At 40.4% G+C, this 16,576-nt stretch overlaps 1 protein-coding gene across 4 annotated transcripts in view; it reads right to left on the bottom strand.

Annotated features, from left to right (window-relative positions):
- cdk14 (cyclin dependent kinase 14) overlaps positions 1-16,576 on the bottom strand; it is a 599,160-nt gene that overhangs the window by 391,802 nt on the left and 190,782 nt on the right. For all 4 annotated transcript variants that reach the window (XM_059972264.1, XM_059972266.1, XM_059972267.1 and 1 more), the window contains one exon: positions 7,585-7,664. In XM_059972264.1, coding sequence (XP_059828247.1) covers positions 7,585-7,664 — 80 coding nt within the window. The remainder of the gene's footprint in view (positions 1-7,584; positions 7,665-16,576) is intronic.

Here is a 16,576-nt window from a genome sequence, read left to right as displayed (position 1 = left end):
CACAACAGTTGCTTGTTTCTGGAATAGATGGTGGAGCCTGAAACAGTAATAATTAAGAGGCATCTTGCCAAGTATCTTGAATGAGCAGGGCATAGAGAGCTATGGAATCAATGCAGGCAAATGGGATTACTGTAGATTAACATGTAGATTGGCATAGATACTGCGGCTGAATGGCCTCTTTCTATGCTGTACAACTTTATGCCCTATTGTGGCTTTCTATCCAAATAAATCAGTCACATTTTATAAATGTATTAGGCTTATTATTCTTGGCCTTAAATTTGTTTGTGTGAAGAAAGATTTTCGGAATAAATATTTAATATTTCAGCACAATCTGAATGAAGATTGAACTGATGGAATAAACTTCTCTCTTTTCTTATGTCAATATTCAATAAAATACACCTCAGCAATTTCAATCTAGTTGTTGTCAAGTCTGAATGTACTATACTGCACTAATAATATATGATTAAGTCGGCAATATCTTGGAAGCCACCAGGGTGGCAGTATGCAGGATGGAAATAGTGTGATTTTAATCTGGTCATGACAGACCTGTGAAGGTGAGGGTTAAAGTGCACTGGCAGATTAAATGGGACATCTTTTCTCATTTGCTCTATAACATATCTAAACTAGAAGTATAGTGTTATCACTCTTACCAGAAGCTGAAAAATACCATTACAAAGCATTAAGTTCCAATATTCAACTCCAAAAAAGACAGCCTATTATAATTTGTGATGCATCCATGCAGACTGCAATTGTACATTTCTCTCACTGAGTTATCAATGAAGAGGGTTTTATGCTTTGTATACTTAATTACGAAGGTAGATTTGCTGATATTCAAGGAATTCATGGTGACATCAAGGTGAGAATGGGCTCATTTCAGTAAGGCATGTATGTGACCGGCCTTAGTGCTGGCAACAAATCACACTGTCAACCACTTCACATTGGAGATGAACTCCAACATCACGGTCAGTCATTGTGACCACACTTCTCTCAATGCATGGTGCCTTACCTGCTGCTGCTTCACGATACTTCCCTTCCCCAAAGACCTTGAGACAGGATAAGAATATTACAAGTTATGATAAAGATACTTCCTTTGCTGTGACTGAGTGCTATTTGTCAATGAGGCTGAGTACTGATTGCCACATACATCAGTGGCTTTTCCTTTATGGGATCAAATGGAACAGACCAATAATCAATAGCTTCATATGAAATGACCAGCAATCAATCAGTAGGTTAAACTTCAGGATGTCTTGGAGTTCCATGCATGCTCAGCTTAAGTCCAGAGCAAATGGGAAGTCTATCACCATTATATGTAGAATGATTGCTTGTTCTAGTGATGAAGCAATCATGTGAAGAATGGAGCAGGATTTGATTATAACCCCTCAGTATGATATGTGAATGGCAACCCAATTAAATTGCTCCTGTGCAGAAAGGTGAGTGCAAATAAAACTTAATTTTCATTTTTAATGTAACAGCATTTTAATGTTTTGATGCATCTTACCTACATTAAATCTCCCTACACTTTACTCTTATCATCAACCCCTTTTAATTTTTGGCCCCAATTACAAGAAAAAATACTTTCTTGATCCGTTGGTTAAACGTTATAAATGTTGAGGCTTGGTGGCTCTAAGAGTGAATGGATATTGGTAAAATTCTGGAAGATGTTCTACACAAAGGATCTGCTCCCTGGCTTTTCCTGGCATTCCATTTAATAAATTAATTTGAGCAGCAATTGGCAACAACCATTTAGCCAGAGAGTTGTAAAGCACAGAATCAGATCTTTTGGCTCATCTCATCCATGTTGATCTTTCTATCTAATCCCATTTGCCCACACCAGATCTGCTTTCTTATATATCCTACTCCTTTAAGTGCCTGTCTATCCATAGAAATTCTTTCCGATTCCATTGTCTCCTCCCAAAACAAGTTCCAGATATCAGCATCTCTCTGGCTTTAAAAAAAATCCTCTCATATCCCCTTTAAAGCTCCTTCCTCTCACTTTAAAACTACCATGAGACAGAAAATTCAGTCAGTCTAACCTTGCCATGTTTCTCAGAGTTTTACATACTTCTATCAGATCACCCTCAGCCATCCCCTCTCCTGGAGAAACAAACACAACTTGCCTAATCTCTCTCCATAACTGAAGTCCTCCAATCTGGGCAACATTTCCATCCCTGTGCGGTAACCAGAACTACAGAGAGTCCTTTAAGTCAGTGTAACCAGAGCTTGGTAACACTGTTTATCATCCATATCAATGATCTGGATGATAATGTGGTTAACTGCATCAGCAAATTTGTGAATGACACTAGGACTGGGGGTCTAGTGGACAGCAAGGAAGGCTATCACGGCTTGCAGAGGGATCTCTGCATCGGTTGGAAAAATGGGCTGAAAACTGTTGGGTAGAATTTAATGGAGACAATTGTAAGGTCTTGAACTTTGGTAGGACCAACGAGGGTAGGATTTACACAGTGAATGGTAGGGAACTGAGTAGTATGATAGAACAAAGGAATCTTGGAATACAGGTACATAATTCACTGAAAGCTAGGGTCGTAAAGATAGATTTTGGCACATTGGAATTCATAAATTAATGTATTGATGACAGGAGATGGAATTTTATGTTGAAGTTATATAAGATGTTGGTGAGGCCTAATTTGAAATACAGTGTGTAAGTTACAAGAAAGATGTAATAAAGGTTTGAAAGAGTACAAGAAAATTTACAAGGATGTTGCAGGGTCTGGAGGACCTGAGTTATAAGGTTGAATAGGTTAGGACTGTAATCTTAGAACGTGGAAGATTGAGAGCTAATTTGATAGAGGTATTCAAAATTATGAGGGGTATAGATAGGGGAAATGCAAGCAGGCTTTTTCCACTGACATTGGGTGGGACTACAGCAAGAGGTCATGGGTTAAAGGTGAAAGTTTAAGGAGAACATGAGGGGAATTACTTCACTCAGAGGGTCATAAGAGGTTAGAATGAGCAGCCAGCACAAGTGGAGCATCTGAGTTCGATTTCAAGGTTTAGACTGATAGATAAGCACGTTATTGATCCCAAAGGAAATTACAGTGTCACAATAGCATTACAAGTGCACAGGTATACAAATAATAGAAGAAAAGTAAGAACAAATAAAAAATAAGTTACTTCAAACAGTCTAACAGAAGGGGGTCATCACTTCCCCAGCTACAGGTTGACTCATTATAGAGCCTAATGCCCAAGGGTAAGAATAACCTCATATAGCACTCTTTGGAGCAGCGCAGTTGTCTAGTAGTTTGGATAGGTACTTGGGGTATGGAGAGCTATGGTTCAAGTTGCAGGTTAGTTTAAATGGTTTCAGCATGGATTAGATGGGCCAAAGGGCCAGTTTCTCTCTATGACTGCAATAAAACATTGCAGGTATGTGCTGTATGCCCCAATATATGAAAGCAAGCATGCTATATTCCTTCTATACCACCTTATCTACCTGCATTGACACTTTCAGGGAAATATGAAATTGAACTCTGTTCATCAAGGATACAAACCTACTGTGGGCAAATGGGATTAGTTTCGATGGTCAAAATGGTCAATATGTTCATCAACATTCCACTGCGCCAACCATTTATTGCACATTTGTTTGCTGACTTCCCAAATTACATTGGGCATTGTAGTACAAATGAACAGAATAGATTAGGTTTTCTTTTGAAAAGGTCTTATTGAAGCAGAAATAAGCAAACTCTGTTTAAAATATTGTCAGATATTAATGAATGAAAGATCGTCTAAGTTGTGATGTTATTGGGATTTTCATCCTTTGCTTGAAGTTAGTACATATTCTTTCAGTTACTGGTACAGCAAACAAAAACTGCACAAAATCACTTTGCGAGTCAGCTAACAAGAGGCAAGATTTATATATCCCTTGCCCACATTTCTAGCCTCAAGCTAGAATTGTGTAATGCTGTATGCTTTTTTTAAACAATGATATCAAGTTGTACTTCCAGGCTGCTGGCTACCTTTGATTCCGTATAAAAGAATAATGGGACGGACAGTGGGACATATATTCAACTAGGAGTATGTATCAGACCTAAGAGATTACCAATACATGGAGTGGAAACCTCAGTGATTGATAATACATCATCAAATCGACAGTCAGTAACTTTATAACCTAAAAGAACAGAGTCAGTCATATGCAATACAATAGACAATAGACAATAGGTGCAGAAGTAGACCATTCGGCCCCTCAAGTCTGCACCGCCATTCTGAGATCATGGCTGATCATTCACTATCAATACCCAGTCCCTGCCTTGTCCCCATATCCCTTGATTCCTCTATCCATCAGATATCTATCCAGCTCCTTCTTGAAAGCATCCAGAGAATTGGCCTCCACCGTCTTCCGAGGCGGTGCATTCCACACCTCCACAACTCTCTGGGAGAAGAAGCTCTTCCTCAACTCTGTTTTAAATAACTGACCTCTTATTCTCAATCCATGCCCTCTGGTACTGGACTCTCCCAACATCTGGAACATATTTCCTGCCTCAATCCTATCAAATCCTTTAATTATCTTAAACGTTTCAATCAGATCCCCTCTCAATTTCCTCAATTCCAGCGTGTACAAGCCCAATCTCTCCAATCTCTCTGCGTAAGACAGCCCTGCCATCCCAGGAATCAACCTAGTGAATCTACGCTGCACTTCCTCAATTGCCAGAATGTCCTTCCTTAAACCTGGAGACCAAAACTGTACACAATATTCCAGGTGTGGTCTCACCAGGGCCCTGTACAAATGCAAAAGAACATCCTTGCTCTTGTACTCAATTCCCCTTGTAACAAAGGCCAACATTCCATTTGCCCTCTTCACTGCCTGTTGCACTTGCTCATTCACCTTCATTGACTGGTGAACTAGGACTCCTAGGTCTCTTTGCATTTCTCCCTTACCTAACTCGACACCGTTCAGACAATACTCTGCCCTCTTGTTCCTGCTTCCAAAGTGGATAACTTCACATTTATTCACATTGAATGACATCTGCCAAGTATCTGCCCACTCACTCAGCCTATCCAAGTCTCCCTGTATTCTCCTAACGTCCTCTTCGCATGTCACACTGCCACCCAGTTTAGTATCATCAGCAAACTTGCTGATATAGTTTTCAATGCCCTCATCTAAGTCATTGACATAAATCGTAAAGAGCTGTGGTCCCAATACAGAGCCCTGTGGTACCCCACTAGTCACCTCCAGCCAGTCTGAGAAACACCCATTCACTGCTACCCTTTGCTTTCTATCTGCCAACCAGTTTTCTATCCATGTTGAAACCCTGCCCCCAATGCCATGAGCTCTGATTTTACTCACCAATCTCCTATGTGGCACCTTATCGAATGCCTTCTGAAAATCTAGGTACACAACATCTACTGGCTTACCCTCGTCTAACATCCTTGTTACACCCTCAAAAAACTCCAACAGATTAGTCAAGCATGATTTGCCCTTGGTAAATCCATGCTGGCTCGGCCTAATCCTATTTCTGCCATCTAGATGTGCCACTATTTCGTCCTTAATAATGGACTCAAGCATCTTCCCCACAACTGACGTTAGGCTAACAGGGCGATAGTTCTCCGTTTTCTCCTTCCCTCCCTTCTTGAAAAGTGGGACAACATAAGCCACTCTCCAATCTTCAGGAACTGATCCTGAATCTAAGGAACATTGGAAAATGATTACCAATGCATCCGCAATTTCCTGAGCCACCTCTTTTAGAACCCTCGGATGCAGACCATCTGGACCCGGGGATTTATTAGCCTTCAGTCCTACCAGTCTACTCATCACAGTTTCTTTCCTAATGTCAATAAATTTCCTACTGATCATATCAATGTGATGTTCTACTATTTGTTCTGAGCCACTGATCGACTCGGGCTTCAGGCCTTCCAGATCGATATAAACTCAAAAATGTACCATCCTTGTTTATTTTCCTTAAGCCTCCACAAATTATGCCTTACATTCATCAGTTAAGATTACATGTCTTCTTAAATTATGTTTTCTTTCCCTGTTTAATGCCACAATTAAGTTTTCTTAATCAGATGTGGCATTAAACAAAACTGTGGCATTTAATAAGCTGCGAACAAACAAGCAGTAAGTCACACCAACATCCACATGCATGCTCAAAGCCTGAAATGATCCACTCTGTATCTTAAGTCAAAATTCCAGTTTCTATTCTTCTTTGATATGTTTTCACAAAATTTGCACCTGTTCCATTCATATTTTGCCTTTAATGTTTTGCATACTCATTGCCTCCAATACAGAACAAAACTCCCAATGGAATTACAAGGGGCTCCATCCTGCTATTTTAAGAAGATAATGAAGCTTTGGCTTTCCGTATTTGACATGTGTGGTCAAACAAGCAAAATATCTGACCTTGATCTGCATCAAGACAACTAGATGGTGACGGAGGTAGCAGTTATAAGGATTTTCGAAGTGTCAGTATAAAGTTCTTCGTACATTTACTGATTTTGTTAAAGGAAAGGAATCTTTCTAACAAACAATTCTTTAACACTTATTTTTTCATTGTGGAAAATCAATAAAAACATTATTTCCAGGGCATGAAGCACCTTGGTTGTTTTGAATTGCTGTTGACCTCCTCTTAAATATTCTGACATTTTAGTAGCCAATAAAATAGTACAAAATAGAAATCATTTGACATAAAACCAGCTGTTGGTGCTGCAGGACCACTAGCACCTCCAGATGTTGCCTATGAAATGCAAAGCACCTAAAAATGGTGGGATAGTGATCACTCTATTGGGAAAAATATATTACATCACAAGTTGTTTTAATGTAACTTAATTTGTTTTTGTTAGAGAAGTATAAACTGCATCTCCAATGTAACCTGATCAGTTGTATCAAATAGCAAATGAAAACACACAATTTGGACTGTGAATATGCCATATTTTAACACTTATCAACATTAAATGCCTCCTGTCACCATTCCCTTTCCTGTTTCCCTCCCATCTTTTCCAAGCTCACTTGGCCATTCCTACATTTCTGCCTTTAACTGCTCTACACATCCTACTTGACCCATTAGTAATGGGATTCCAAAACCAGGACCAAGTAATTATGATGTACCTATTCCAAAGCAGCAGATGCTATAGAGAATGTTAACGCCATCCTTAATCATGTGGAAAAGGTCATTTCAAAGCAGCCCTAGTACATATACCCTGTGATTACATGGGGACACAATGGAATACAAAGAGATACAAAGGAACCCATGCCCTTCTACTAGGGAAGAGTCAAAGACTGAGGAAGGGAAAAAAATATACATTTAAAAATACTATGTTAATTGTCATATTCAATATCCTCTATTTGGATTAGTTAAATTTGTTTCTTAGCATATTCCAGTATAGTAAGCATCATCAGTAAGAGAACCCAGCTTTTTAAGTTAATTGTGCAGTCATTACAACCTACAGTATTCTAATTGCTGATTTTTTTTAATGACTGTAATCACTTCTCTTATTTTTCTGCTTCCATAACAGATGAATCTGCATATACTTTAACTGCCTTACTAAACAGCACACAAGTATGTAATTAGCTTGTCTGGAATTTGATAAATTTTCTCTGCCAGAAAATAACGTTCAACAACAAAACTGTACCTTCTCTGATTGCTGTGAAAGGGGTTCCTTCCTCCTCTTGCAGCCTGATCACCTTCAGAGCTACCAATTTCCCATTCACCCTGTTTTGAAAAGAAAACAGTACAATTAGTCATGCAGATGAAAAACAAATGACTCTAATCAGAGGATTATTTTTGTAAAAAAATCACTTAGACTTTTTAAATATCTGTGCTCAATACTTTTATCGTATTTTCGTAATACGCATGGAAGATCTCATGCCATTAAACCCTATCTTCCATTACTCAATCATTTTTACAGACTCATCAATATCATCCTAAGGATATCCTCCACACTTGCAGCAAAACCACTAAATTTTGTGTCATGTGAAAATTTACTAATCATCCCTCCTACATTCACATCCAAATGTTAATATTACTGAAGCACAAGGCTATAGCAATGACCCCTGTGATACATCACTTCCAATCACAGATAATACTCCCACCTATCCCCTCTGCTTCCAAATACCAAGACAGTTTTTCCTGGTATTCATAGGCAGTAACATTTGATTTATCTTCAATCTGGCACCTTGTCAAAGAACTTAATGAAGTCTTTGTAGACTGCCTCATCAATACATCTTGTTATCTCTTCAAAAGACTCGATCAATTGACCGAACAGAATCCCCTTCCAAACTCCATGCTGAATATTTTTGATCACTTTCCTTTCCAAGTGTAATTCATTCCTGTCTCTCTTAATTTTTCTAAATAATATCCCTACCATGGACATTCCACTCACTTTCATGTAAATGGCTTATCCCTTTGGAAGTAAATTTATTATCGAAGTATGTATACATTACTGATACGTGCGTGTGCACTACACACCCATGTTTTTGCTTTCTGCTCCCTCTCTTCTTCCAGTTACCCTGGTTTCAGGTGTACTGAGCTGCTGTCAATCTTCATTCAGATCGCTGCTGGACCTGCCCCCTTGTCATGATTGCTCCAATCGGGATTTGGAGAGTGGAATTTTAAAAAGCCAGCGACCGGGAAGAGGGAGAGAGCGAGCGGCTGGGGAAAATCGACCATTAAAGAATTGTGCTAGCTTCCATATTAACAAATTTGTTGTCTTTGTGTTCTGAGCTGGGTTTTCACATTGTGGATTTCGACTTTTGGATTACTCCCTTGGATTTGGTTGCTCTGGATCATTTCTGTAAATGCGTGTAAATACAGTAAATATACTGCAAATAAAACCACCTGTGTCTGCTTTGTCCTTTACTCATCACAGACAATGCACCACACTGAAGGTAGACTTGTTTTTATGTTGCTTCCCTGACACCCCTAGACAAGAGCTGACAGGGAGTTGTAACATAAATTGGGGGCTCATCCGGGATACTCCCATTTGAGTCCATTTCTTTTGCAAAGGGTGAGTTTAAGTTTTATTTTTCTTTTATGAGTGATCACTGCATTATTGAGTGTTCCCCAGTTAAGTTAATGTTTTCCAGCTGGGCTGTGTTAACTCCTACTAGTTTGTTATTTTCTTTTTTTTTTGTTTTAGAGGGTAATTCTGGGTGGGAATTGAAACCCCAGTGGGGGTACATTGTCAGTCATTTTGTCTCAGAATTGAGTGCTCAGAGCTGCCCCCAAGAACAGCAAGCCCTTGAAGAGCGGCTCGGATTTAGTTGGTGTTTGTTGGTTAGGTAGTCGGAGACAGGAGAGTACTCTTAAAGCACACTGGCTGGATTGCTTGGTGTCACTCATCACTGCCGTTTGGATGAAAGTCTCTCAGTGTGGATATGGACCAGGTTAGTGTGCAAGTATTTTTGAGTGATCCAACAGTAGAGTAATTACACAAGTGCCATAAATATGACTTGCTGGCCCTGGCACTGAATTTTAGTACTCCTGTGGTGAAACAAGCCCTGAAAAAGGTCATTAAGCATGCTGTGTTTGCAGGTCTGATGGAGGTTGGTGCTCTTGTGCTTGGTGAGCAGACACCTGATTGGGAGAGGTATCCACATGTGAGAAGTCTGAGGGGCAAGCGGTAGAGGAGGTGGAGGCTGAAGCTGGGGCCAAAGTCACATTGCCACCTTATGTGTCCACTGTGTCCGAGGGTGAAGGTTAGTTGGCCAGTACGTGTGACCCTCGTTTGAGGGTGTACCTGGCATGGCTGCAGCTTGTCTCAGAGGGGAGAAGGCATTTGCTGCAAGCTGAGCTGAATTGGCAGCTGGAGGTTCGAAGATTGGTGATAGAGGCTGAGAGTGAGATCAAACTGCGGCAGCTGGAGTTTGAAGCAATGAGAATTGCTGCAGCTCCAGTTACATGGTCCACTCCTTCCTCACCCACTGTGAATTGTGACCCAGTGATCCCAGAGACTGGGTTTGATATGGGTAAGCACATCAAATTAGTGCCACCCTTTCACAAGAGTGAGGCGGATTCATTGCTTTGGAGCGCATATCAGCATCATTCTGATGACCCAAGCAGGTTTGTGAGGAAAGCGCAGGAAGCATGCTCTGCTGTCACTAGTCTGACAGACTCAATTATGAGACTGTTAAAGCTGCTGTCTTGTGTGCATACAAGCTGGTGCCTGAGACATCTAGACAGTGCTTTAGGAATTGTAGAAAGATCACAACTCAGACCTCTGTTGAGTTTGCAAGGGAGAAGGGCCATCTGTTTGATAAACCATGCATGTCAAATAAGGTGAAGGATTTTGCTTTTCTTCAGGAGCTGATTCTTTTGGAGGACTGCTTACCTGAGCATATTGTCCTGCACCTGAATGAACAGAAAGTACATTCTTTGTCTCAAGTTGCTGTGTTAGCGGATGAATTTAGCCCTGAATGTGTTTGTGTCTCACCGTGCAGTAGCTCAGAGCAGTGAGAAACGGGTCAATGCCGCTAAGGCTCACGATGAGAAATCGCCTCTTCCTACTTCACCTCATTCTCAGCAAGAGCACAACTGTTTTTGTTGTCACAGGTCAGGTCGTTTAACCATGAACTACAGGAGCCTGAGGCGTAACCAGCAGCAGTCGGACCAGACTCAAAGTGTGGACCTGATTTTAACTGTCCGCGGTTTTCTTCGAGCTTCAGCTGATAGTACAATCCAAGCCTGATCTTAACTATATGCCTTTCTTATTTCACGGGCTCATTTCCATGTCTGGTAAGCCAGATAAACATGTCTCAGTGAACACACTGCCCAATACTGGCACAACACAGTCTTTTATCTGCTCTGATGCACTAGATTTTTCTGAGGACATGTTTTGTGGGTCACATGTCTGAGTGCAGGGAATTGAGACGGGGTGTTTAAAAGTTCCACTATACATGATCCATCTACAGTCAGACCTAGTGAGCGGGTCCATCACAATCGGGGTAAAGCCCTCTCTACTGGGCAGAGGGGTTACCCTAATCCTGGGCAATGTCCTAGCTGGTGGGAAAGTGCTGCCATGGCCAGAGGTGGGAGCTACAGCCTTGGATCGACCCCAGAATGAGGAGCTTGCAGAGGTACGTAGGGTAAATGCAGCTAAAAACAGTGAAGCTCAGGAAGTTGCTCTGCATCATGAGATTAAAACCAAGGAACCACTTTGTGGTTCTGGAGCGAGCCCAGGAAGAGGCAAGGCTGCAACAAGAGGTGCTAACATTTCAAGTGGCAGATCTCAGGTTGGACCTCCAACAGGCTGAACAACAGCAAGCCAGGAAGGTAGACTATCTGCGTCAAGAGATTAGTGAACTTCAGCAGAGACTTCAAAAGCAGGAGATAAGCCAAAGTGTTACATCTGCACTACTACAAGAGACTGAAAATCTACAGGCCACCCTTGTGGCACAGTCAGCAAACTGGGAAAAACTGGAAAAGGACTTGTCTAATAGACTAGCCGGTGGTCGAGCTCAGCTTGCAGATGCTGTAGAAAAAGAGCGGACTGTCTCAGAAGGACTGCTTACTCTTAGAATGCAAATCTCTTCCTTGGATTCACAAGGCAGCTTTTTGCATCAAGAGAAGAACAGGTTGCTAGCTCAGTTGGAGTTGGAAAGAGCCAGACTTGAGAAGACTGAAGATGAAAGTAGCAGGTATCATGTGGCTTTTGACAATCTGAAGTCTGAATACATTAAAGCCTTTGAAGAATCAAAGGAACAGAATGTCCAGAGTAAGCAGATGGAAGTGGAAACATTGAAAGTTGAACAGGAAAAGGAAAAAGCACAAGATGCACTACAACACTTTGAAGATGACGTAAAACTCCCAAAGAGAAACTGGGGCGTAACAGTCACTAAATACTACCGAGATTCATTTTCTTGCAGGAATACACAGTAGAATAAAGAAATACAGTAAAATCAATGTAAAACTACACATAAACACTGAAAGCAACCAAAATGCAAAAGAAGACAACTTCTGCAAATGCAAAATAAATAATAACAACAAAAAATAGTAATACTGAGAAGATGACTGTTAGAGTCCTTGTAAGTGAGTCCATAGTTTCTGCTTGGTCAGGTCAGTGTTGAGGCGAGTGAAGTTATCCACGTTGGTTCAGGAACCTGATGGTTAAAGAATGAACCTGGTGGTAAGGGACCCAAGGCTCCTGTATGTCCTTCCTAGGATGGTGGAGATCCTTGATGATGGATACAGTTTATTTGTGGCAATGCTCCTTGTAGGTGTGCCTAATGATGGAGAGAACTATGACCCTACTTCTGTTGGCTTTTCTGTTCTGGGTATTTGGCATTTCCATACCAGGGCTCAGGCACTGAGGTAACAGTATAAATAGAAGTGAAACCACTGTAAATAAAAATGAATCTCTCCATTTTGGAGCTCATGCGATAATTGCAGTTTGAAACTCAATGGTTAAAACCTGAATCCCCAGACTGGAGTTTGCTGATTTGGACTGCAGAGTTACTAGTGATTTCAATAATTCTGAGCTAAGTAAATTCAACAAACATCAAACTGGAAAAACAACCACCAGATGAAGTACACAAGATTACTAATGCCGAAGTCCCATCACATAGTAATTTTCCTCAGCATTATGCAACTGAAAATTGATCATCACTGGCGTGAATCATGGTAATGGCCATTTACAGATGAGTTCAACTCATTCCATAAATTTGGCTGGCAGTTCCAAGGATGAGTCACAATTAAATGGATGATGTGGCTGGAAAATTGATTAGGCTTGTTTAACAAAAATATAATCAAATACAGCAGAATATGAGAAAATTAATATCTGCTAAATGAGAGTGGCACTTTATAAATATTAATTTACTGCTTTAACAATTTTTTAACAACTAATTTTGTTATATTGTTCCTTCAGCATAGAAAACTATCCCATGAATTTTCACAAACATTAATGAAAGAGATACACTGTAGATCAGTAGGGGTGTTTAATGAAATTTTAAAAAAGAGATTGAAAGAGCATCTTAAAGTTATTGAAGGACAGGACAAAATGAAAGAGTTGGGAGAGAATCCTGAAGTGTTGAAACAAACCTCCCTACTATCGAGGACATCTTCAAGAGGCATTGCCTCAAAAAGTTGGCATCCATCATTAAGGATCCTCATCGTCTGGGACATGCCCTCTTCTCAACAGTACCATTGATCAAGTGATACTGTGAGTTCCTGCAGCATTTTGTGTGTGTTGCAGTAGCCTGAAGACTCATATTCATTTTTTAATTTCAAGTTCATGTTGAATTATTATTCAACATGAATGCCACTAAACAAAAGTGTTCCTCTGGGGCCAAGATGCAAAACACTGTACCAAAAGTCATACACAGCACAAAGCACATAGAGCAGACATACAACAACCTCTACTTCTCTACCATCAGATTTCTGAACAGTCGATAAACCCGTGTACACCACCTTGCTATTCTGCTTTTGCGCTATTTATTAATTGCAAATTGTTGGTAGTTTTACTTTTACTGCTGCCACAAAACAACAAGTTTCACAACATATGTCAGTGATAAACCAGATTTTGACTCTGAACTGCAGCAATACCAGTCACTGGTGAATACAAAGAGTGTGGAGGCGTACATGAGTACTCAAGAGGATTTATGGTGTGAAGTAATCAGGTAGGTACAGTACTATGCAAAACTCTTCTGCACTCTCAGGCACCTAGGGTGCCTAATACTTTCGCGCAGTACTATAATTTTATGTATTACACTGTATTGCTGCGCCAAAAAAAAACAAGTTTCATGACATATGTGATGATAAACCTGATTCTGATATGGGATTCTATGGGACAATGAGAGTGGAAAGGGGGCAGGGAGTGGGACATCATGGTTGGGAAAAGGAGAAGGGAGCAGGGAGGGAGTGGGAAGCACCAGAGAGACATTGTGTAATGATCAATAAACAAATTGCTTGGAATCAATTTACCTTTCCTGATGCTCAGGGCTGGATCCATCTACACTCACACCAAACCCAGCCCCTGGGGTTTTGGGGAGATATTTAGACCTGTGCGAGTACATTTTAATAGTCCCTCACAATGTTTGCATTTGAGTTTACCCTTGTGGCAACAATTTCAAGATTTCCACATGTACGTCTCTGATTGTGCAAATCCCAAAATTGTTGGCAACTGGTTAATGGTGATTCCACAAATGAGCTTCAACACAAATTTGCAGTAAATCTCCAGCACTGACTTTGTGACCCTATCAAAATTCTTTGCCATGATTAGGCATGACTTAGGAAGTTCTCTACCATCAATTTCAATAGAGGAAAGAGATCCAAAAGGCATACATCAGTATTTAAACTTTATTATATGGTTGAGGATTCTTTTCTTAATGTTTCAATCCTTCCTTTTATACTTTGGCCATGCTTTTTGACCTCCTGTAACATGGCAACATTCTCAGTCACAGCGGATCAAAAAATGGTGCAAAAAATGTGACTTCAACATTTTTCCTGTGATTACAAAACCCTGTTGGACATTGATATACAAATGCTGCAAGTTCAATTCATTGGTTTATGGGAGAGACGACAGCAGGGAATCTGTGTGGCCTTGGTTGTTGTACAGAACAGGTCCTCATGCCACAGCAACACCTGTTGCAACCCTCCAGGGAAGGAAGTGCTACAGGCAGCGTGGAAGAAGACAGAGACACGGTGGCCACGTTGGAATCTGAGCTGGGTTGAGTCTGACCCTTGCAGTCCCCAGCCTTTCCTCCCTGGAAGACAAGCTAGGTTACCTCCATCTTCTGAAAAAATGCGAGATGAGGAATTGCTGCAAACATGTTCTTGCAGGAGCATGGCTCCAGGACAACATCCTCTATGTCATCAATCTCCAAGCGATACCACTGAAGGATTTGTGCTATTTTTTTTGTGATTGTATGTGTTATTGTAACTACATGTGCTGTGTGTGACTGCATGTAATGTTTCATTTAGCTGTACACATATGTTTGGTTGAATGACAATTAAAGTTGAAGTTTTGAGTACTTGTACCTATCCAATACATTTAGAGACATTTCACCATCTGTCATCCACTGGCTTCAATTCCTTTTCTCCAATATATTTATACCATAAGAATTTTTTTCATTTAATTTCAATTTTGATCATATTCCTTTACAAAATACATTAATGTTATCTACAAACTAATTCTGCTCAATTTGCATTTTATTTTAATGCTACATGGAAAGACTCAAGAATTATTCACTTCTACTTTTATCACTATTATGCATTTCTGCATACAAAACCTGAGAGGAAAACTGCATTGTTACAGCCCACTGCATTACATACTTGTCATACAAAAATCCCTCAATGAATTGTACAACGTCTCAATCCTTCATCCAGAAAATTAATTCTGCTCCCAAAAGTTAAACATTGATGTGCATTTTCCATTGACTAAAACACTTAGTTGATCTCTAGGTTGGACCATATATTTTACTGGTTTGAGCATTGTACATTGAGACAAATCAAAAGACAAGCAACTTTATTAATGTTGGTACAGTAAGAAAAAACTTCAAAATCATTGTGCTTATTTATAATATTTTTATTATTTTTAATATTTATTTATAATATAATATTTTTGTGACCTCCATGAACATAGGTAAAATAATATCAATTCTAAAGAAACCATTAATTAGAGATAACATTTTGAAAAGAAAAATTCGGCTTTGTAGCATGATAAATTTTTGTGATCACTTCAGACTTCCAAGATTTCCATTTCTGTTCCAGTTTAACCAATTTACTCACTTGTTGTTTCTAATATAGCTACATATCATATAAATACTTCCTAACAAGCTTTATATTTCATTGAAATTTAATATTACTCTTGACACAACACTAATATTTAAAAGCCCTTTCAGTCAATATCTCAAAACCAACATCCTCAATAAAAACAACACACACAAAATGCTGGTGGAACGCAGCAGGCCAGGCAGCATCTATAGGGAGAAGCGCTGTCGACGTTTCGGGCCGAGACCCTTCGTCAGGACTAACCGAAGGGAAAGATAGTAAGAGATTTGAAAGTAGTGGGAGGAGGGGGAAATGCGAAATGATAGAAGACCGGAGGTGGTGGGATGAAGCTAAGAGCTGGAAAGGTGATTGGTGAAAGTGATACAGAACTGGAGAAGGGAAAGGATCATGGGACGGGAGGCCTCAGGAGAAAGTGGGGGGAACACCAGAGGGAGATGGAGAACAGGCAAACAACTAAGTATATCAGGGATGGGGTAAGAAGGGGAGGAGGGGCATTAACGTAAGTTAGAGAAGTCAATGTTCATGCCATCAGCTTGGAAGCTACCCAGCCGGTTCCTCCAACCTGAGTTTGGATTCATTTTGACAATAGAGGAGGCCATGGATAGACATATCAGAATGGGAATGGGATGTGGAATTAAAATGTGTGGCCACTGGGAGATCCTGCTTTCTCTGGTGGACCGAGCATAGGTGTTCAGCGAAACGGTCTCCCAGTCTGCGTCGGGTCTCACCAATATATAAAAGGCCACACTGGGAACACCGGACGCCGTATACCACACCAGCCGACTCACAGGTGAAGTGTCGCATCACCTGGAAGGACTGTCTGGGGCCCTGAATGGTGGTGAGGGAGGAAGTGTAAGGGCAGGTGTAGCACTTGTTCCATTTACAAGGATAAGTGCCAG

This window comes from Hypanus sabinus, chromosome 6, assembly GCF_030144855.1.
Source record: "Hypanus sabinus isolate sHypSab1 chromosome 6, sHypSab1.hap1, whole genome shotgun sequence".
In the NCBI taxonomy this organism is placed as follows: domain Eukaryota; kingdom Metazoa; phylum Chordata; class Chondrichthyes; order Myliobatiformes; family Dasyatidae; genus Hypanus; species Hypanus sabinus.
Note: the sequence above shows the minus strand (reverse complement) of the source record. Positions and strands in the feature narration are given on the sequence as shown.